Here is a 23,879-nt window from a genome sequence, read left to right on the forward strand (position 1 = left end):
AACCTACCTGCTTTATTCATTGAATTATTATCTGGTTATCTGTAAAGTGCTCCGCTGCTCAGGTGGCTATGTCAACACTATATAAATAAGTAAACAAGCAAATAAAATTTAACACCATCCGGATCAGCGACCATAGGGTGGCTTTTTATTGAGTTTGTTCATCCCTAGGCTAATCTGAATATTTGGTGGGTTCTGTGACAAAAAGCCAATCACGTCCCCTTTGTAGATAGGCACCCTTAACAGATAGGCACAGGAAGGCTTTTCGGGTAGTCCGTAAAAGAGTTTTTTTTAATTGCACTAGAGTAAATAAATAAACCTCCTCTTGTTTCAGTTTCAACTTAGATTCCTTATTTTCTGCATTGACTTATTTGGGTCCTAAGGTTTCACCCATACTAAGGTCTCTCTTGCTAATGCAGACAGTATCATTTTGCAGCTTATATACTCATTCGGCTGCCAACAGAGGTTCAGTTATGGAGAGGTTTGCAGATCCAGTTACACCAGGGCTGTACATCAGTTACTGCTGTATTTTACTACCCAACTTTGGGGCAGGTGGACTCATTTTCTGCTGCCAGGAAGTGAAGTAAGAATGCGCTTGTACCTGGAAAGCTCTACCACTCCTTCCACAACTGCACCACCCTTGTCCTGGGTTAGAAATCTTGTCAATGTCGCCTCATCAATTCCAGTAGAGAACCAAGGCCATTATCATTTCTGTATTGTGAATAAAAATCAATATATTTTAAATGATGACTGTCTCGTTCCAGGGTCAAGTGCAATGTTAACTGTGACACAATTGTGTTATAAGCACTTGAAGGGCAGGTCTATTAACTTTAAGTTCTTTTCTGATTGCAGATTGTACCTGACAACCGAAGTCCCCAATCCTCACTTCCTGCCAGCTGTTTGTATCATGGTTGCCGTAATCAACTTCACTGTAACTTTCAAGGGTTTGCAAGACCAGCTTTTGTCTAGCGTCATCATACACGAACAACCCCAGCTCGAGCAACAGCGCTGTCACTTACTAGAGAACATTGCTGAAGATCTCTCGACACTTTTAGAACTAGAGAACAAATCTTTGACTCTGCTCCAGAAAACTGAAGGTAATGCTTTTTAATGGTCAGGTAAATTTGGTGTTTGAAAGAATTTGAAGAATGATTGCAAAATGAGCAGATTAGAGTTGGATCTTGAATATGTCACACTACGGTGTAATCACCTTGTAGGATCTTACCCACTTACACACTTCCCCACAGACTCGAGCCAGGCTCCAAGAGCCAGAATTAAAGAGTAGAGTGCAATGTTTTCCTGGGTGAGGAGCCATCAGGTCTCTGAGTAAATGCCTGCATTCACAATGTTTCTGAGTGACAGTGGCCTTGGTGCTTGGTTACTGCTGCCAGTGTGCAGAAGAGGTTTAGATAAGAACAAAAAATGGAAAACGTGCAGTAAGCACTACCACTAGGAAATGGACAACGTGCAATAAGCACTACCACTAGGATTAGCAATCTGGAATAACCAAGTTTGGGATTTATGTGGGAGCTAGACCCATAGTGAGAGACTGTTAACCTTTTCACTAGCCTAGGTTTTTCACATCTATAGTCACAACAATGAGTAGGCACCCTACGAAGTGAGGGAGGGAGGAAATGTATCATGTGTTTGCAGCTCCCTGTGAGGTAGTTGTGCAGCTGTTTGAAACCCACTAGGGTTGCCCATGGTTCCACTGGTCAGTGATGATGCAGACGTATGTGTTTCTGGCATGACCTGGATTATAGAACCTGAAAAAGATCCCATGAGGTGGATATGTTGGTGGTGGCTCTACAGTCAGGATAGGTCAAAATACTTTCCAGAAGTGATTTGCAAATTATATGAAACATTTCAGACAGTTCCATTTGTGAATCAATATACCAAGTGTAAATTTCTTAAAATTATTAAACAGTGGTTAATGAACTATATGGATCAACTCCAAATTGTTCTTAATCCATATCTGGTGGAATTGAAATCAATGTATTTTACATTAAATGTAAAGCTGCCTAAAGCTTCCTAAAGTAATTAATGAAGGCAGACTGAAATCTCTACGGCTATGCCTTTGTCAGACCACAACAAAAATAATTCCATCCATATATATATATATATATATTATCTACTGGTGGTCGCCCCCTTAGCCTTTCTCAGGGGCTCTCTGAAGGACCCCGATGGGTGACAAAAACATTTTTTTTTTTTTCCCAAAATCTGCGGGGTGCGCGCACGGTGCGCGCACCCCCAGCCGCCATTTTGAGTTTTAGAGGTAGAAGAGAGCTAAAAACACAAGTGGAGAACGTGAAAAGGGGGCAGGGTAGAGAGTCCCTGACCCCCTAAGCCTTCTCATGGGGACCATGAAAGACCTCTCAGGTCTCAAAAAAATATATATATATATATCGCGGTGTGCGCGCACGGTGGCAAAAAAAACATTAAAAAAATAGATTAAAAAATCAAGTTTAAGTGTTTAGATGTTGGTTGGCTCTAAAAAGAGCCGTTGTGTTCATTGAGTGTTTTTTGGTACCTACAAGTAAGTACCGATGCAGAGTCTAAAGTTCAAGAGGAAGACTCTGTTGCCTTCATCTGTGAAATGAACACCGTCTCCTCTATAAATGCCTTGCATGTTGTAACGCAAGTTGTTGTGGTATATAGAACCCATACCATAGTCTCTGAGGAAAGCAGAAACAGACTTATTGACCTGCTTTCTTGCTTTGTCAATCTGCGGACAATATTGGTTGGACCAGTTCCACTTTTGCCTTTGGCATATATTAGAATATACAAAGGTAGTTTGTGGAAAAAGTGACATCAATTGCACAAAGGTGTCCTTAACAAGTATTTCCAGACCTACCCCAGTTAAAGTGCCTAGGTCATTTCCACCACAGTGCACAATTATAAGGTCAGGCTGTGGAAGATGTAGAAAGGATTTCACCAAAGGCATTAATTGGTGCCACTTTAACCCTCTTTGACCAATCCATTTAATGTCTACATTTGGCAAAGCAAGGTCTTTGAAAAGACCTCTTTTTTCTGCATAATTTTCACTCCAGAAGACATAGCTATGACCTACAATCCACACTGTGAACATCTTTCAAGGAGATCTGGATGCACTCAGAAGGTGTCTTTCAGTAGAATGGCAATATGAAAAGAAAGATAGTTGTAAAATGGAGGCTTACATACTTTTTTTTAATAAAAAGAACTCATTGGCTGTTTCACACCATTCTACACTAAAAACTAGGCTGTATGTTTAAATTTTAAAAAGCATGTTTTGTATTGGTTCAGAAAAATGTGTTCCCACAGAACATTACTTTGGATTTGCTGTTAGGTTTGAAAAGTCAAGCACTCTTGCTCTTTGGATTAGAAACATTGTGTGCTGAACTTCTGACCTCTCTGCTCACACCAGTGTTCCATGACCTGTTGCTATGGTAGAAGGCAGAAGTCATGTTGGGGGTAGGGATCATTTGGAAAGGGTTGAAATTTGCAACCAATAGAAATGTGTGTTTCCATTTGAAAAAATGTGGGAAGCACTGTGATTTGAAGTTAACATGTATATGTGTGAAAAAAGAGAGGGAAACATTGCCATTTACTGATTCTGCTGAGAAAGTGGGATCACTCTGATTGGGTTAGCGCTCTAGACCGTAAAACGCCCACTACAAAACGCGCCACGGCGCGACCGCACTTTGCTGTGAAGGGGGGAGAAAGAGAGACTGCTGCTTGTTAAATTGCTGCTTTCGCTACCTTTTAATATTTTAACACACTTCTTGCTATTTTGCACATGTTGAATTGCACTATGATTTAAAACTGTTGATACTGACTCGATCCCGTAGCGCGGAGCCCATTTTAGAGTGGGATCACTCTGATTGGGTTAGCGCTCTAGACCGTAAAACGCCCACTACAAAACGCACCACGGCGCGACCGCGCAGCGGACGGGCACAGCGGGCGCGCCGGCGGCGCGCCGGCGGCACGCCTAAGGCAAGCCCGTCTGCGCCCGTCCACGCCAAGACCGTGACCAGCGCCGTGGGCCATATGCGATGTACAATAATAACTTACTCACGGGATGAACTCATGTCGCTAAACACTGGTAAGTGCCTGTTGCCAGTCCCATTGCTTGATCATGATACAGCTGGCCCCAATTGCTGCTCAACATGTGGCCTAAGAACATCCTTCTATCCATCTACTTGCATAACCAATACTATGTGCAATATCTTTACTAGTCAGTTGGCCTGCCGCACACACTGCGCTGATGCTCCACTACCCCACCCGACCTTTAGCAATACCGCATGCAGCACAAACGAGCTTAACTGCGTTCTACTCAATACAAGGTCCATGTCTAAACACAAATACGAATTAGAGAATCTTCTATCTTCAACTAGTCCAGACCTGATTTTCCTTACAGAAACATGGTCATCGGTCTCCTCTGCGCCAGACTGGCAAATAGCAATCCCCCTAGGCTACTCACTGGCACAAGTAGATAGGACCTCAACGGTTGGAGGAGGTATTGCGCTTATCTATCGCTCTCATTTACAAATTGTTTCCAAAAAAGAATCTACTTTAGAGGCTGAAGCTATGTCATTTATTGTAAAACTCAATAATTAGGAACTTTTATCCGGTCTTCTGGTATATAGACCCCCTGGAGCAAGAGCTCCTTTTACCAAATCCCTCCAGACCTTCTTAGAATCTTGTTTTGACACCGCAACATTCACGGTCCTGGGCGATTTTAACTTTCATTTAGATGACCCTAATAATTTCGATTCATCTAATTTAAATGACAACCTGGCAGGTTTTGGCCTGCGGCAAATTATATCACGGCCCACCCACGTAGCGGGGCATACACTTGATGGAATCTTCCCTAATAATCAAAAGATTGAGGTGAAAGACATATTACCGGTCCCCTGGTCAGACCATTCAGTAATATATTTTAAAGTGAACTTATCTCTGTCTACATTTGGACGGAAAATCCGTTCTCGGCTGACAAATACTCGCCCATGGAAGGATATAAAAAATGAGGAACTGGCCGATATTCTGATAAACTGCCCTCCCCACGTGGAGAACAGTGATGAAGGGGCCACTAATTTTGATTCCTGGATCCATGAGGCCATTGATAAACTAGCCCCCGTGAAACCCATTCAACCCAAAAAACGATTACTTACATCGCCTTGGTATACAGCCGAGCTTAAGCTTGCTAAAATTAAATGTAGGCGGCAGGAACGCATATGGAGACTAGATTATAGCTCCATATCAAAGAAGGAATACAATTTCACTCTGGAAAAATACAAATCATTAATTAAACAAGCCAAAGTGACTTATTTCACCAATAAAATCCAAGAGGCAAAAAACTCATCCAAGGAACTTTTTAAAATAGTCACAACATTAATCAAGAGCCCCAATGACACTATTTTCTGTCCTGATCAAAATTTTGTTGATAATCTTGCCACCTTCTTTCAACGTAAGATTCAAGATGTCTACAATGAACTTCAGAAGCTACAGACAGAACCTGACAAAGACACAGGCAAACCTCTAGAGGAATGTCCCTCGCTGAACGGTCTGTCCAAATTCTCATCTTTCAGCGTAAAACAGGTCAACGACGCGTTACTTCAAATAAAGTCAGGCTCTCCCCTAGATCCGTGCCCCTCCTACATATACCATCTGGCCCCCATGGAGATAAGTGCCTCGCTGGCTCCCTTGCTTAACAAAATCACCAGCTCAGGTGTCTTCCCGTCAAGTTGGGAAAAGGCCTGTATCAGGCCTATTTTAAAGAAGTCTTCACTTGACCCACAGGATACCAAACACTATTGTCCCATATCCTGTCTCCCATTTCCTTCCAAAGTTTTAGAAAAAATGATTAACCAGGAGCAGATGCAATTTATTGACTCCAACAACCTACTGGATGCAACACAACACGGTTTTAGATCACGCCATTCCACAGAATCAGCCTTAATTATGGCCGTAGAGGAAATCCGTAGAGTCATGGACAGTGGAGGCAGGGCCACTCTTGTCCTTCTTGATTTAACAGCTGCTTTCGACACTGTTAACCATGGAGTGTTACTAGATAGATTGAACGAAATAGGTATTAAAGATTTTGCTTTGGCGCTGCTGCGCTCTTTCCTTGATTCGAGATCACAGCAGATTCACTGGGAGGGACTTCAGTCTGCTGAACTCTCTCTCCCCTGTGGTGTTCCCCAGGGATCAGCACTATCCCCTACGTTGTTTAATCTATATGTTACGCCTTTGGCTAACCTAATTAAAAATTGCGGCCTAAAATTAGTGTCATATGCTGATGACACCCAGCTGGTGGTGTACTTGACACAAACTGTTGAAGTCACTGCGGAGAGATTCAGAAGCTGTCTTTCCAGGGTAATGAGATGGATGAGTTCAAACTTTCTTAACCTCTTCAGTGCCCATGACGAGATAGTCTCGTCATGGAGCACAGTCGCGCTGTGCCCATGACGAGACTATCTCGTCATGAAACCCACCCGCTAAGGAAGCGCCAGGCACAGGAGGGGGAAAAGGCCTGGCACCCAAGGGGTTAAACTTAACACCGAAAAGACGGAGGTGCTGGAATTCGGTCAAAAACCATCCATCTGGAATAACCTCTGGTGGCCTCCAGAGGTGGGCGCTTGTCCTGTTCCTGCACACAAAGTGAAGAACTTAGGCTTTCTGGTAGACAAAGATCTCTCATTAACTCACCAAGTCAACCAGGTCACCTCTGCGTGTTTCCTGATGATCAAAATTCTTCGCAAAATTCTGCCTTTTATCCCTCCGTCCCTAAGGAAAACTGTAGTAGGAGCTCTGGTCCTATCTCGTATAGACTACTGTAATGCACTATACTCTGGGATTGGTGAGCGACGGCTCCTAAAACTCCAGTCTCTGCAGAATGCGGCTGTAAGAGTACTGCTGGACCTTCCAAAGCATCATCCCACTTCAGCATGTATGAAGAAGCTGCATTGGCTCCCTGTACGTAACCGTATTCAATTCAAGATCCTATGCCTAGTGCACAAAGCAGTCCATGGTGGAGGTGCAGATGACATGGAAACGCTATTTCCTCGTTATGTTCCAAGTCGTACACTTAGATCCACGAATATGGGTCTAGTCGGCATCCCCAAATTTAAAAGGGCCCGTTGGGGAGGCAAGGCCTTCTCTTTCCAGGCAGCAAGCTTATGGAACAGATTACCAACCAAGTAAGACCCTGTTTAGAAAGGCCGTGAAAACCTGGCTATTCACCAAGCCGTAGATTCTCTCCACACACCTCTCTTCAGCTCAGCGCCAAGACGCATGAGTGCGCTTAATAAATACTTCAGTCAGTCAGTCAGTCAGGTGTACAGTTCAGAGATTCTGGCTCTGATAATCTGCTGTGTGAGTGCCACATTTCTTTCTCAACTAACTACTTTTAAAGGTGAGTTATGAATTTGAGAGGGGTTGTATGTGGTGCATATTGATAAAAAAAAATGTAAATGAGATTCTTGTTTTAAAGTTGTGTTTTACATTTTATGTTTTGGAAGATATTTAACTGCCTTGAACTTGTCAGATATTATGGAGTATGTCTTCACCATAAGTAAAGGTGTACTGGTATCACCCAGGAATATTGTTTTCTGCCTAGAATCACACCATGAGTCTGTGTGCACAAAGGAATTGTTGTCAAAGATTTAATTCGTGGTGGTCTGGTTCTGTAAGACTTGCATTCGTAGGAAAGGGGCAGCTTGTTTTGTTGAAGTGTGATGGCTAGCATTCAGCACAAATCAATATCTCACAAAAGAGAGGCAAATGCTAACACATTTGAAAACAACAGAGTAGATTTTCCTTCCACTCCTGCCATGGGTGAGCTACATGTTCAAAACTGCAATTAACCCTTACCCCACATGTACTCTTACATACATCTGTGCAGTCTTCATGCAGTTCTGCAAGCGTCCATGCAGATCTCTCTTGCACCTGACAATACACAGTCTCCAGAAGCACGCTCTTAGCACACAGACAGTTGCTTCTCCTGCACTCCCATGCAAACTATTCAGCACTGTGTGGTATTTTAGATAGTAGTGTGTAACGCTAACACATTCAATGTCACCAAGGCTCATTTCCTTTGCTCTAGTCTAATCACTCACTCAGGTTCCACATGCTCATGCTCTCAAGTAGCTGTTAGGACATGTGCTCTTTTCTGTCTCTCTAAACTATAAGGAAAATGTGTCAGGCTCTTACAGTAATTATCACTTGCAAAACCACAGCGGTAAATGTGCTTTGAAATTGCCAATGAAAAATCGTTTTCTGCCTAGAATCACACCATGAGTCTGTGTGCACACAGGAATTTGTTGTCAGAGATTTAATTCGTGTTGGTCAGGTTCTGTAAGACTTGCATTCGTAGGAAAGGGGCAGCTTGTTTTCTTGAACTGTGATGGTTTGCATTCAGCAGAAATCACTATCTCACAAATGAGAGGCAAATGCTAACACATTTGAAAACAACAGGGTAGATTTTCCTTCCAGTCCTGCCATGGGTGAGGTAGATCCTACATGTTCAAAATTACAATTAATCCTTACCCCACATGTACTCTTACATACATCTGTGCAGTCTTCATGCAGTTCTGCCAGCGTCCATGCAGATCTCTCTTGCACCTGACAATACACAGTCTCCAGAAGCACGCTCTTATCACACAGGCAGTAGCTTCTCCTGCACTCCCATGCTAAGTATTCAGCACTGTGTGGTATTTTAGATAGTAGTGTGTAACGCTAACACATTCAATGTCACCAAGGCTCATTTCCTTTGCTCTAGCCTAATCACTCACTCAGGTTCCACATGCTCATGCTCTCAAGTAGCTGTTAGGACATGGGCTCTTTTCTGCCTCTTTAAACTATAAGGAAAATGTGTCAGGCTCTTACAGTAATTATCACTTGCAAAACCATAGCGGTAAATGTGCTTTGAAAATGCCAATGAAAAATCGTTTTCTGCCTAGAATCACACCATGAGTCTGTGTGCACACAGGAATTTGTTGTCAGAGATTTAATTTGTGTTGGTCAGGTTCTATAAGACTTGCATTCGTAGGAAAGGGGGAGCTTGTTTTCTTGAACTGTGATGGTTTGCATTCAGCATAAATCACTATCTCACAAATGAGAGGCAAATGCTAACACATTTGAAAACAACAGGGTAGATTTTCCTTCCAGTCCTGCCATGGGTGAGGTAGATCCTACATGTTCAAAACTGCAATTAACCCTTACCCCACATGTACTCTTACATACATCTGTGCAGTCTTCATGCAGTTCTGCAAGCGTCCATGCAGATTTCTCTTGCACCTGACAATACACAGTCTCCAGAAGCATGCTCTTATCACACAGGCAGTAGCTTCTCCTGCACTCCCGTGCTAAGTATTCAGCACTGTGTGGTATTTTAGATAGTAGTGTGTAACGCTAACACATTCAATGTTACCAAGGCACATTTCCTTTGCTCTAGTCTAATCACTCACTCAGGTTCCACATGCTCATGCTCTCAAGTAGCTGTTAGGACATGTGCTCTTTTCTGCCTCTCTAAACTATAAGGAAAATGTGTCAGGCTCTTACAGTAATTATCACTTGCAAAACCACAGCGGTAAATGTGCTTTGAAATTGCCAATTAAAAATCGTTTTCTGCCTAGAATCACACCATGAGTCTGTGTGCACACAGGAATTTCTTGTCAGAGATGTAATTTGTGTTAGTCAGGTTCTGTAAGACTTGCATTCGTAGGAAAGGGGCAGCTTGTTTTCTTGAACTGTGATGGTTTGCATTCAGCAGAAATCACTATCTCACAAATGAGAGGCAAATGCTAACACATTTGAAAACAACAGGGTAGATGCTCCTTCCAGTCCTGCCATGGGTGAGGTAGATCCTACATGTTCAAAACTGCAATTAACCCTTACCCCACATGTACTCTTACATACATCTGTGCAGTCTTCATGCAGTTCTGCAAGCGTCCATGCAGATTTCTCTTGCACCTGACAATACACAGTCTCCAGAAGCACGCTCTTATCACACAGGCAGTAGCTTCTCCTGCACTCCCATGCTAAGTATTCAGCACTGTGTGGTATTTTAGATAGTAGTGTGTAACGCTAACACATTCAATGTTACCAAGGCACATTTCCTTTGCTGTAGTCTAATCGCTCACTCAGGTTCCACATGCTCATGCTCTCAAGTAGCTGTTAGGACATGTGCTCTTTTCTGCCTCTCTAAACTATAAGGAAAATGTGTCAGGCTCTTACAGTAATTATCACTTGCAAAACCACACCGGTAAATGTGCTTTGAAATTGCCAATGAAAAATCGTTTTCTGCCTAGAATCACACCATGAGTCTGTGTGCACACAGGAATTGTCAGAGATTTAATTTGTGTAGCTTTCATTGTGTAAGACTTTCAGTCGTAGGAAAGGGATAGCTCATATGATATGTTTTGAAAAGCTCATAAAAAATATAGTAATATATATAAATTACATAAAGGTGTTTTTTTTTAGTTTCTTTCAGGTATTGCTGAACAAGACTGAAATAAATTAAAGATGCCTATAAAATCAAGAAAGAGAAAAGAACAGCAACAACATGTATATTTGAAGACAACTGGACAAAAACAAATAGTTGAAGAACCTCATGTTGGAAAAAAGAAAAAGCCTTCTGGTAAGCAGACTAAGGATTTTTTTTTTAAATATCCTCAAGCCAAGAAAAAATGTAAAAAATATATCCACTGGAAATAGTGTTTCAAGTAGAAAACAACAAGACAATCGACAGAATATACTAAATGCTAATGTACAAACAGAAGTAAGAAAGAATGACTTAAAAAGAAAAATAGATTTTAAAAACATTCGTAGAAAAATGTTTGAGAGAAGAGTGATGTTCAATTTGCTAAAGGATGTGAAAAATATAGGAAGAAAGCCAAATTTTATAAGAAAAAAAAAACATATTGAATCAATTGTTGCAAAGGCTTTGGAATTAAAAAGAAAACTATTCATTTCAATTTTGAACAGGATCCGTACATTAGATAAATTAGTGAATGTAATGAAGTCAAAAAGAAAAAGAGAAGTGAAAAAAAAACTTTTGTAAAGTGTTCTTAGGAGAATGGAAGCATAGTTCAAGTATTGAACCATTTTTTAATGAAGAGAGTTATCTTCAAAGTAATAGTTTGCTGCATGCAGTTGACACCAGTGGTCAAGCTTATGAAGTTAAGGATGGTTGTGTAATGGAAAAGGAGAAAATGGTTCCAAGAAATTAGGAAGAAGTGTTAGCTGATGAGGTTATGGGGAGACGTCCTAAAGCCCCAGTGTACACTTGGAATTGTAGTAGTATTTGTACTGTACAACAGGAATCTATTGATAAATTTCATTTTTTTTCTAAGAGAATATAGTAAAAAAAAGTGTTAAACAGAAGATTAAGGTGCTTCAAAGACTAGATCCATGCAGAGTGAGAGAGAATACTGGTTTGCAAGGACATTCTCTGGCTTGTCTTTCTAGGAAAGTTTGTCAAAGTGTTTTTCACCATTTTAGGATGCTGGCTGTTCATCATACTGTAATGAGAAAGTTTGTGAGAAGATTGTATTTTGGTAAAAGTCCAGCACTAAAGTTACATGTGTTGAATAGTGCTCTGTTCCGTGGATCTGTAACAGATGTGAAGAAGGTTTGTGAGGATATTGAGTTTTGTTACTTTGGTCCAGAGCAAGAAAGTGCAGGAAATGACACAGTTATTGAAGAAAATGTGGAAGAGAATGTAGAACTCACTGTTAGTAAAACATTTGAAGATCAAATGACAAAATGTACTATCATCTCTAATGAAAGACCAAATATTACTTGTATTTGTTGCCGGAGAAGCCATTACAAAAATCAAACAAGGAATGTTGATCTCTATAAAAAAAGTGAAAAAGAAAATAATTCTAAGTGGATGGATTTTGCTACATATTTATTTCTGGAAAATTGTTTTGATTTGGGTGAAGATCACCGTATTTGTAAATACTGTTATAACAAGTTAGAAGAAAATAAAATGCCTGCTAGAGCTGTACATAATAATTTAAAATTGGTTGATATTCCTGCAGAACTTAGTGATTTAAATACGTATGAGTCTATACTCATTCAATGTGTCCATCCGTTTCAGACTATAGTTCGTATGGAGCCCAAAACAGGCAAATTACCTCCTACAGATTTACAAAGAGGTTTAAAAGGAATAGTTGCATATTTGCCATTAGATTTGAAAAAAATATTGAAACAATTGATGCAGATAGTTTGGAAACTGAACCATTAGTTATTCTGGTTAATGGTGTACCTACAAAGAATAAGAAAATTTGGCAGGAGCTGGTGGATGTACGAAAAGTACAAAAAGCAAATTTATATTTGAAAATAAATAATAAATGGTATGAAACAGTTTATATGGAAGAAGATGAAGAAGATTTACTAGCAGACACAGGAATACCAACTGGGCAAATTGAAAAAGTGGATAAGTCAAAAGAAGAAGAAATTTATGAACATTTCAGCATACATCCTCTTCATTCTAAAGAAGTTATGGGAAACACTATTGATCTCTTTCAGATGAAAAAAGCAAAAGGTACTCCCGTGAGTGTATGGGAGGAGAGCTTGGAAGCTCGTTGTTTTCCCCAGCTGTTTCCTACAGGAAAAGGTGGACGATATGATGAACGTCCAGTACAGATTCCTGCTTCTGAGTATTGGACTACAAGATTATATGCAGAAGATCCAAGATTTCGTCAAAGTATTCCTTATTTGTTCCATCTTTTATTTGAAAGTGACTTATCAGCACTATCTTATGCAGTAAATCACATTTTGAAAACTGGAGTACAACTGCAAAGGATGTTATGAACAAAGTGCAACAGCGAGATGATCATTTGGAATCTCAATTGATTAATCTAATGGCTTGTCAGCGTGGGACTAATAAATATTGGTTCCGACGCCATGGAGAATTGAAATGTATGTTACGGAATTTAGGAACTCCTACATGGTTCCTTACCCTAAGCTGTGCAGAGTACGCTTGGGATGATTTACTGGATTTTCTTTGAGAGGCAAATTCAAATATTGAAAACATCCAATACAAGACAGCAGGAGAATTGTGCTCATTGGATCCGGTTAATGTTTGCAGATATTTCAATCATAGATTTGAGGCTATGATGTCCTTCATCTGCAATAAAAAAAATCCACCTCTTGGAGAAGTTGTGGATTTCTTTTGGAGAAAAGAGTACCAAGCAAGAGGTTCTCCTCATATTCATATGCTGTTGTGGATCAAGGATGCCCCAAAATTTGGAACAGATTCTGATGATGCAGTTTTATCTTTCATTGAAGGATATGCAACATGTGCTATACCTAAAAGCACAGAAGAAAAAAAATTAAAAGAGAAAGTTTTACGTTTCCAAAGTCATCGGTGTGGAAAATACTGTTGTCAAAAGTACAAGAGTAAAGATAAATTCTACACAAAATGTCGATTTGGATTTCCACGACCTGTTCTTTCAAAAGGAAGAGTAAACAGTTTTATGTCAGCTATGCAACATACTATTACAAGAAAATCACCTAAGAATACCTACAACCTAAGAAGAAAAGAAGAGTCAAAATATATAAATGACTACAACCCAGTCATTTTATCCATGTGGAATGCTAACATGGATATTCAGTATGTAGCTGACAATTCTATTGCTGTTGCTCGGTATGTCACATCTTACATCACTAAATCTGAGAAAACGGAATTGAAAGAAATGTGGGAAGAGATTTCTCACGAGAAGACTGTCAGTAAAAAGCTATACAGTTTCAGTTTAAAGATGTTATCGCATCGAGAAATTGGCTCTTACGAATGCTCAGATAGGTTATCATCTGCAAGTCTGTACTCCAAATCCAGAAGAATAATTTGGGTAAGTTTAGGCCTTGCAGGAATGCGAAATCGGGTACTGAAATCTATTCAAGAAATTGAATATTTAGCAGAGTACGAACCTGAAAGTACAGACATTTAAAGAACAAACATGTTGGACACATATTACCCAAAGAGAAGTCATCATCTTGAGAACATGTGTCTCTATGAAGTGCTGCAGAACTACATGTATAAACGGAATGCCACAGAAGACATCAACAATGGAAAATATAAAGTCATTGGTGAGGAAGGATGTTTGGTAAAACAAACAAAAGGAAGTTTGATTAATCACAGGAAGCTGAGTTGCGACACTACTGACAAGAAGGAAGTTTACCACTTAGCACTTTTACAGTTGTTTAAACCATGGCGCTCAGAGGATGAATTACTTGGACATTTTCAAAGCTATGAAGATTGCTGTAATGCATGCAAAGATACCATTGAATGCAGTACTTTCACAACTTATGTACAAATGTTAAATGAAGAAATTGAACAAGAAGCAACAATTGCAGCTGAAGTAGCTAGAGACAGTTCTCAAGACAGTCAAAGCTCTGGGACGCTCAGTCAAGATCCCCTAGGACAACCAATCGTAGAAAATGAAGCTGCAATAGCCATGATTGAAGTGGAAACAGCTATGAATCAAGCTCAGGTAGATTTAATAAACTTACCAAATTTGGAACAGCAACTGAATGATGAACAACAACAAATGTATGAGGAAGTCACAAAACAAATTGATCATGGATTACTACATGAAAATAAAGAGTGCTCATGCACATCATTTGAACCAATCAGAATGTATGTGAGTGGACAAGCTGGAACTGGAAAAAGTTTCTTGATTAAAGTAATTAGAAGCTACCTACAGAAAAAAACTGATTCAACTTTGTCTTGTGTTGTTACTGCTCCAACTGGGTTAGCAGCATATAACATAAAAGGAATTACCCTCCATCGTTTGCTAATGTTACCAGTAGAGAATGAGAACAAAATACAATACCACAAGCTAACAGGAGAAGCATGTTTTGAAGTTTCAAGAGTATTGAAAAAAATGAAACTTCTCATTATTGATGAGGTAAGCATGGTATCAAACTTAATGCTTGCCTTTGTGCATTTAAGAATGCAGCAAATTCTAAAGACAAACTATGACGTGCTATTTGGAGGAAAACATGTTATAGTTTTTGGGGATCTACTGCAGCTCACTCCAGTTAAAGGACAACCAGTATTTCATACTCTTACAAATGAAGACACGAAAAAGTTGTTAGGAAGTATAGGTAATGTGAATATTTGGACATACTTTGAGTACAAAGAACTCATTACCAATATGCGGCAAGCAAATGATGATGATTATGCAAGTATTCTCAAAGATATCAGAATTGGACTACTCACAGAACATGGCAGAAAAGCTTTACAGAGTCGATTACTATGTAATTTGTTTCCAACAGAACAATTAGTTTCAGAGAAAATATACAAGAAAATTGCTGGAAAAAATACTGTAATCTGCTTAATGCCAACACTACATGAATGCTCTATATTCAATCAAGAACTTTTGAAATTGGAAAATGAAGAGATTGTAAAACTGGAAGCTGTGGATAAAATACAACATGAAGGAATAACTATTATATTGACAAGCAAATTGACAACTAAATTGGATTCTCTAGAGAAAAACATCTCGAAAACAGCTAGTTTAGAAAAGAATCTTTATGTATGTATGAACTGTCGAGTAATTTTAAGACGTAATTTGGATGTAGAAAAAGGTTTAGTGAATGGAGCTATGGGTAAAGTTGTGGGTTTTGTTAATTACCAGAATAAAGTTGAAATTGAATTTTTAAAAATAAAATTTGATCAGATTGAAGAGGTTAAAGACATTAGTCGTTGTTCAGTTCGTTTCATGCTTGTGAAAGACTTAAATGTACGTAGGAAGCAGTTTCCGTTTTCTCTAGCATATGCTGTAACTATTCACAAATCACAAGGATTAACTGTAGATAGTGCTTTTGTAAACATTGGATCTACTGTGTTTAAAGAAGGTATGGCATATGTTGCTTTGTCACGCGTGAAAAAAATATCTGGTTTATTCATGATAGACTTTGATGAGTCAAAAGTTAGTGCTGATGCAAACTGTGTAAAGGAATATAATAGATTAAGAAGAAGCTATGCTCCTCATTTAGGTCAGTATCCTATGTTTGAAAAACGTGTTGTTTGTCAGAAAAGGAGAATTGAGAATATCTGTAATGAGGATGTACAGAAGAGAAAACAAAAGGAGAGTGATGTGATTCCAAGCAAAAAGAAAAAGGACAATGTTGAAGAGGTTGTTGGTTGTCATTTTGAAAATAGCTCTGGTGTCAACTGCTACGCTAATGTAGTGCTGAATGTTGTATTTTATCTTGAAAGTTTGCAAGAGCAGATAATACTAAATCATGAAAAAAGATTCTGTTCTCTGCTGAGTTTTCTTTATGAGAAACTGAGTAATGATAAAACTAAAATAGAAAGTGCTTCTGATGTTAGAAATCTTTTAGATGTATGTTCAGGATGTACACAGTTTACTCAAAATGTCCAGCAAGATGCACAGGAATTCTTAATGTATATGCTTATGGTACTGAAAGATGAAGGGGTAGAAATAGAAAATATGTTTGGTCTCTCATATAAATGGGAACATAGTTGTGAAAACTGTTTGAACACATGCAGCTCTAATGTTGATTCTGAAATGTTCATATATTTAACATTACCAGAGAGTAAATCAGTGACTTTTAGTAAATTAGTTAAAGATGCAAATCACAACATGGAATGTTCTCAATGTAAATCAGACATGTTATCAACGTTATTTTTAAAGAAATATGGACAGTATGTAATTTTAATGATGCAACGTTGTAGAGCTGATGGGTCAAAATTGGACACTTTAATAAAGAAGTTTACAGGACATCAATTATCAATATCAGGAAAAACTTTTGTTGCAGTTGCAATCATTTTCCATGATGGACCTTCTATAACTTCTGGTCATTACACAGTTTATCTAAAATGTGAAAGAGGTTGGACACTGTGTAATGATTCTAAATTGATTTTCAAGCAACGTTTGCCAGCAGAATTACCAAATTCCTACTTAATTTTTCTAAAACCAAAATTTTAGTATCGGAAGAAACCATTATTTCGATTTTATAGGATTAACATTGGATATTTCACCAAAAAAGAATTTTAAAATTACCATTTGGCCTCATGGAAAGGTAAAAATTTCTATTGTGGACTTCTTTGACAGATATTACTTTGGTGTATGAGCTTAAGCAACAAGATTTACAGACGTTATTTATTGCAAATAGTTATTGTTTTTAGATGATATTTTTCATATATATGTTACATTTCTATCAAGGTATGTTTTACTGAGAAGAGATTCTGGGCTTTTTTTAAACAATCTTTCAGATTGGTAATTTTTTTGCCCGCTGTTAAGTGATGAATGCAATTGATTTCACAATTTGCAGTGAAATTCTATATTCTGAAAACAGCAAAAAAGGGCAAGAAAATACTTTGTTAAATATGAAAATATGTGTACTGTATTCTAAAATGTATTCTTAAATATTAATACTTTTTTCTTTTTTTTCAGATCGAGAAAGAAAATGTAGGAAATGTAATACTTTTTTCTAGCAATTAAAAATAAAAACATTTATTTATAATTAAGTTATTTTGTTGGTCAGGTAAGTTTGAAATATTTGTATTTCTCACCCCTTCACTTTCATGCTCCCTTTTCTTCACTTCTCCTCACTGTGCTTTTCTCATTCCCCTTCTCTCTGTCTTCTTCCTTTACTGCTCTTTCGTAACTCCCTTACTCCTTCTATACTACTCCCCTAGGTTTACTGCCTCCATCACTACTTTTTCAACCATGTATCTCTCCCTGTCTCCATGTGTATCAGTCATTCTAACTGCCTTACTCCTTCTCAGTTTCTTGCTCTCTGTCCTGTCTCTGTTTCTGTCTCTCTCCCTTTGTCTGTCTTACCCTTAATTTCCTTAACATCTCTGGAGCAGATTAACAAGGCCTCTGCGCCACCACTACATCACTTTTCATAACGTACTGGTGGCGCAGGGAGCTCCTTCATATTTACAAGGAGAGGAAAAGCCACCCTGCGTGACTTTTCCTCTCCACATAAATACAGCCACTTCACACGCAGCACTGTGTGTTGAAGGGGCGTTCCATGGGTGTTGTTGTGGGTGTTCCCACGCAACACACAAAGAACTAGACACATCTCCTGGTTTACGAGAAATCGTAACTCTGGAGATGCGTGTGAATGCTACGCCACCCTAGAGGTGGTGTTGCGAGGCACAACGAGGAGAAATGTTTTTATTTCTCCTCGTTTTTTCCTCTTTTAGTGTGTCCTCCATTCTACAGCATGCATTGAAAGAGGAAAAAGCCTCTTGTGATTGTTTTTGTGCAGGAAGATGACTGCTGCTCTGCCATTGTATCACAAAAAAAGTTCAGCTCCTTCTCCCAGGGAATCAGAAGAAATAATGAGGGGAGTGGGTGTGGTGTTGGAAGTTTCTGGAACTGAAACTACTATAAACCAATGAAAAGTGTTGTTTCTTGATCACATGACTTACCGTGCGCGCACCGTACGCTTACGGTGTGTGCACGGTACAAGTACGCACGCGCATACGTAAGACGCGCGCATGCGCGTACGGAGCAAGCGCGCATGCGCGTACGGAGCACGCGCGTACGGAGAACGCGCGCATGCGCAAAAAGGACACGCGCGCATGCGCGTACGGAGCACGCGCGCACGCATGACGAACGAAGTATGCATGCGCACGTAAATCACGTACGCATGCTCACACGGGGCACGTACGCATGCAAGCCACGTGCGCGCACCGTACGCATACCGTACCGTACACGTACGGTACGCAAACGGTGCGCGCACGGTTAAAACCCTTTAAAAAAAAAAAATGTTTAGAGATTTATAGAAGATATTAACTATGCTGTTCAACTATATCTAAAATTTAAAAAAAAAAGCTGAGCCATTCCATATTGCAGGATACAGTAAATCTATAATTATATACATAGGTAGCATATTGTAAAATAAATAAATAAAAAATATAATAAAAGAATGATAAATTAGCATTTAAAAAACCTTGCAAATTCACTAAAAAAACCATAGGTTTCACACACGTTATAGTTAGGAATTAGCATTTAAAAAACCTTGCAAATTCACTGAAAAAACCATAGGTTTCACACATGTTATAGTTAGGAATTAGCATTTAAAAAACCTTGCAAATTCACTGAAAAAACCATAGGTTTCACACACGTTATAGTTAGGAATTAGCATTTAAAAAACCTTGCAAATTCACTGAAAAAAACATAGGTTTCACACATGTTATAATTAGCTGGACATTTCGCTTGTAAAAAACCAATGAAATTCCCCCGTTATAGTTAGTTCAGCTAACTATAACTCGCGCGCCCGCAATCCACTGCTGATGACGTCACATATTACATCACTCATGACATGGTCAGTGACATCACTGATGACATCTCAAATGACATCACTGATGACATCACTGATGACGTCATCCATGTGATAAATTACCACATCTTCTCACACCCTAATATAACCTTTGATACACCGACTCAAAATTTAAGAGTTCCATTCTCAAAACCATACATACTACAATACCAATAACTACATACCCACTTATTAACTCTTAGGTCTACATACACCTCCACTCATTCACCTGTACAGTCACTCATACTTACAGTCACTCCATACAAAACTATCATATGCATTTATACACCTATATAGACACTCAGTCATGCAAATAATCACACTCCCATTTACTCACCTATGCGGTTATACACACTCAAGTTCACTTACTCATAAAAATAGTATCACATTCTTACGCTCTTATAGAATTATTGATACAAGCACACACTCATCAATACAGTCACTCTCACAATCACACACTCTCACATCTACCCACTTATATACTCTTACACGCATATATACTGCCTTTCACATATGTAGTTAGTCACAAATGTACCACTGAGATATAGATTCAATGCCTAACACACCCATACATACACTCACTCAACCATACTGTCCATCACAGATGCACTCTTAAAACCATGCACCCATAGAATCACCCACTCACACATCTATGCATAGAGTCACACACACCCTACCTACACAAACACTCAGGAACCCATACTGATACTGAGACAAGCAATCAATAACTCATATAGACACTCATATAGCTATTCACAAAACCATGCAGCTACTTATACACCAACATACAGACACATACAAACATTTACACAGTTTAGTCACTAGTCTGCAGTAAGATACGTTTAATGACTCACTTATAGAGTCAGTTACGCACCACAGAAAATCATCCATTTACACACTTGTACACCCACTCATTCTTCAACAGGCCTTTCCCTATATATATTAAACATATTAAAATTGTTCAGAAAACATACTCAATGGATGATGTCATCAGTGATGTCATTTGAGATGTCATGAGTGATGTAATATGTGACATCATCAGCAGTGGATTGCGGGCGCGCGAGTTATAGTTAGCTGAACTAACTATAACGGGGGAATTTCATTGTTTTTTTACGAGCGAAATGTCCAGCTAACTATAACACGTGGTTTTTTCAGTGAATATAAATATATATATATATATATATATATTACCTACTGGCGATCGCCAGTAGGTAGTTATAGTTAGGACCACGTTTCCATAGGAAAACCTCAACATTCTATTTTGAATAACTTTGGCGCCGGTCGACGAATCCTCGCGAATTTCTCAAAATAGGTGGGGCGCTACGCTCCGCTCCTACCCTGAAAGTCTCGGGGGGATCCGTCAAGCGGGGGCTGAGATAAAAGGGGGGTCCCAAAACGCGTTTTTCCCATGCATTTTTCCATAGGACCTTTAGAACGAGCTACAGCCCGAACGGCTGAACAGAATTACTCAAAATTTGGCAGAGAGGTAGTCCCTAGGTCAAGGAAGTGCCTTTTGTAGGTTTGGTGTAAATCTGTTCAGTAGATTCTGAGAAAATAGCCTTTAAATCAATATATATATCTGAGCCAGCTTACGGTACGCTTACCGTACGCTTACGGTAAGCGTACGGTGGCGTGCGCGAGCGCGATTCTGATTGGCTCTTAGATCTTAGTAAACATTCGAATCGGCCGAAACCAGGAAGCGGCGGCCGCCATTTTGTGTATTTCACTCTGAAAAAAAAGAGTGAAAACAAGGAAAGGGGGCAATGAGGAGAGTTACAAACCCCCTAACAATTGTAAGGGGGTCAAAGATGGACAGAAAAGTACAAAAAAAATATTTATTGATTTTAAAAAAAATCACGGGGTACGCGTACGGTAAGCTTACGGTAAGCGTACGGTAAAAAAAATAAAAATAAATAAATGAAAAGCAGATTTAAGAGTTTAGAAATTAGGGAGCTCTAAAAAGAGCTGTTGTGTTTATGGAGTCATTTTTTTAGTGGTACCTACAAGTAAGTACCGATGCAGAGTCTAAGGTTCAAGAGGAAGACTCTGTTCCCTTCATCATTGAAGTGCACACCATCTCCTCTATAAATGTCTTGCATGTCGTAACGCAAGTTGTTGTGGTAAATGGCACCCATACCATAGTCACGGAGGAAAGCAGAAACAGATTTGTTGACGTGCTTTCTTGCTTTGTCAATCTGTGGACAGAAATGATTGGACCAGTTCCATTTTTGCCTTTGGCATATGTTGGAAAACACAAAGGCAGTTTTAGGGAAAAGTGAAAACAGTTGTGCAAAGGTGTCCTTCATAAGCATTTCCAGACCTACCCCAGTCAAAGTGCCTAGGTCATTGCCACCACAGTGCACTATTATGAGGTCAGGGTGTTGGATTTGCATGAAGGATTTCACCAATGGCATCAATTGGTGCCACTTTAACCCTCTCTGACCAATCCATTTAATGTCTACATTTGGCAAAGCAAGGTCTCTCACCATATCTGTTTTCTCTGCAAACTTTTCACTCCAGAAGACATAGCTGTGCCCTACAATCCACACTGTGAACATCTTCAAAGGAGATCTGGATGCACTCAGGAGGTGTCTTTCAGTAGAATGGCAATATGAAAAGAAAGACAGTTTGGAAATGGAGGCATACATATTTTTTTCAAAACAAAAAGAACTGATTGGCTGTTTCATACCATTCCAGAATAAAAACTAGGCTGTATGTGTAAATTAATAGAAGCATGTTTTGTATTGGTACAAAAAAATGTGTAACCAAAGAACAGTACTATGGATTTGCTGTTAGGTTTGAAAAGTCAAGCACTCTTGCTCGGTGGAATTGAAACATTGTGTGTCGAACTTCTGACCTAACTGAACACAGCAGTGTTCCATGAGCTGTTGCTATGGTAGCAGGCAGAAGTCAAGTTGGGGGAAGGGTACTAGGCAGAAGTCAAGTTGGGGGAAGGGTACTTTTGGAAAAGGGTTGGTTTTCAACCAATAGAAATGTGTGATTACATTTGAAAAAAAGGGGGAAGCACTGAGATTTGAAACTTACATGTATATGTGTGGAAAAATAGAGGGAAAGTTTGCCATTATCTGGTTCTGCTGAGAGGAGAGAGGTGAACACAACAGAGATCCTGGCTCTGATAATCTGCTGTTTGAGTGTCACATTTCTTTCACAACTAACTAATTTTAAAGGTGAGTTTACAGTTTGAGAGGGTATGTATGTGGTAACTTAAGAAATGAATAATAGAAATGGGAATTGTTTTTGTTGTAGTTACACATGGTGGTTTCATAATGTGTCAGTGTGTAAAAGTGATTTACACTTGCCCCTGAAAAAAAAAAGAGCAGTAAGTGTGCTTTCAAATTGGCAAAGAAATTTCGTTTTGGGACTAATGTGAAAATATGACTCTGTGTGCATAGAAGAATTATAGGCAGAGATTTATTGCGTCTTGCTCTGGTGATTTCACAGTTGCATTAGATGGAAAGGGGGAGCGAATTTTTGGGGGAATAAGCAGAGGGTTAGCACACACCCATGTCCTTGCCGTGTATAGTCATGCACAGTATTTACAAGCCAGTGGGGTTTTCAGGTTTAAGTCTGTAATGCAAATACATTCAGCATCACTAAGGCTGGTTGCCCTTGGTGGAGTGTAGGCAGTCACAGAGAATGCACATGGTGGTGGTCTGAAAAAAAAACAGCTTGGACACGTGCAATTAAATAAATCAAAAATAGTGGTTTCATAATGTGTCAGTCTGTAAAAGTGATTTCCAATTGTTAAAAGAGGCAAAAATATTTTTGGGGAAAAAATGTAAATATGTGTACTGTATTATAAATTGTTATAAAAATATTAATACTTTTTTCTTTTTTTTCAGATCGATATAGAAAATTTTTGAAAACTACAACCATTTTAAAAACTATTTTTTAAAAAAACAAATGAATAAATATTTTTTTGAGTGAGTATGGTAAGTCAATGTAATGTGATAAATGATTTTTAGTGTTTTTTTTAAAAAAAATAAAAAAGGTACGCTTACCGTACGCGTACGGTAAAAAAAAAATAAAAAAAAGTTTTTAAAAACATATGTAAAAAAAAGATGAAAGATAAGGTTGGCTCTTAAAAGAGCCGTTGTGTTCATGCAGGGACAGAGGAAAGAAAGATTGGGAATATTAGACGGTACGACAAGTGTGCTGATCTATTTTATTGTTCACTAGGGAAATACTGGTCTCCCTATAAGTAATTAGATCGTGACAAGTGGCGCACCGTACTTCAACCCTCGCAAACCGAGGGTTAATTTCCAGAGGGCCAGCAAAAGGAGATTCTCCCCCCACAGATGAAGGGCTCACCTGACCTGCAGAAGAAGGAGTCTGCCCTGCAGATGATGGTCCAGGCTGAGCTGCTGTGGATGTACTGGCTCGTCTTTCTGAAGAGTTACCTCCAAAAAGATGACCATGTGTCCTTTTGTGTACATCCTTGAGGTGTCTGATCATGGTATGATTCCCAAAGGAATACTTCCTGTCAGGATTACCTCTAGAAAGTACACGCTGACACAGCCTGCAAGTAACTAAGGGTGCATTCACCTTTTGCTGGCCTTCTGGAAAAG

At 39.2% G+C, this 23,879-nt stretch overlaps 1 protein-coding gene across 1 annotated transcript in view; it reads left to right on the plus strand.

The window, feature by feature from the left end:
• Positions 1 to 23,879, plus strand: part of DNAH14 (dynein axonemal heavy chain 14) — an 894,889-nt gene that overhangs the window by 667,397 nt on the left and 203,613 nt on the right. The window contains exon 69 of the mRNA XM_085610384.1: positions 850 to 1,094. Within this exon, the coding sequence (XP_085466510.1) occupies positions 850 to 1,094 (245 nt within the window). The remainder of the gene's footprint in view (positions 1 to 849; positions 1,095 to 23,879) is intronic.

This window comes from Triturus cristatus, chromosome 6 (genome assembly GCF_964204655.1).
Source record: "Triturus cristatus chromosome 6, aTriCri1.1, whole genome shotgun sequence".
In the NCBI taxonomy this organism is placed as follows: Eukaryota; Metazoa; Chordata; class Amphibia; order Caudata; family Salamandridae; genus Triturus; species Triturus cristatus.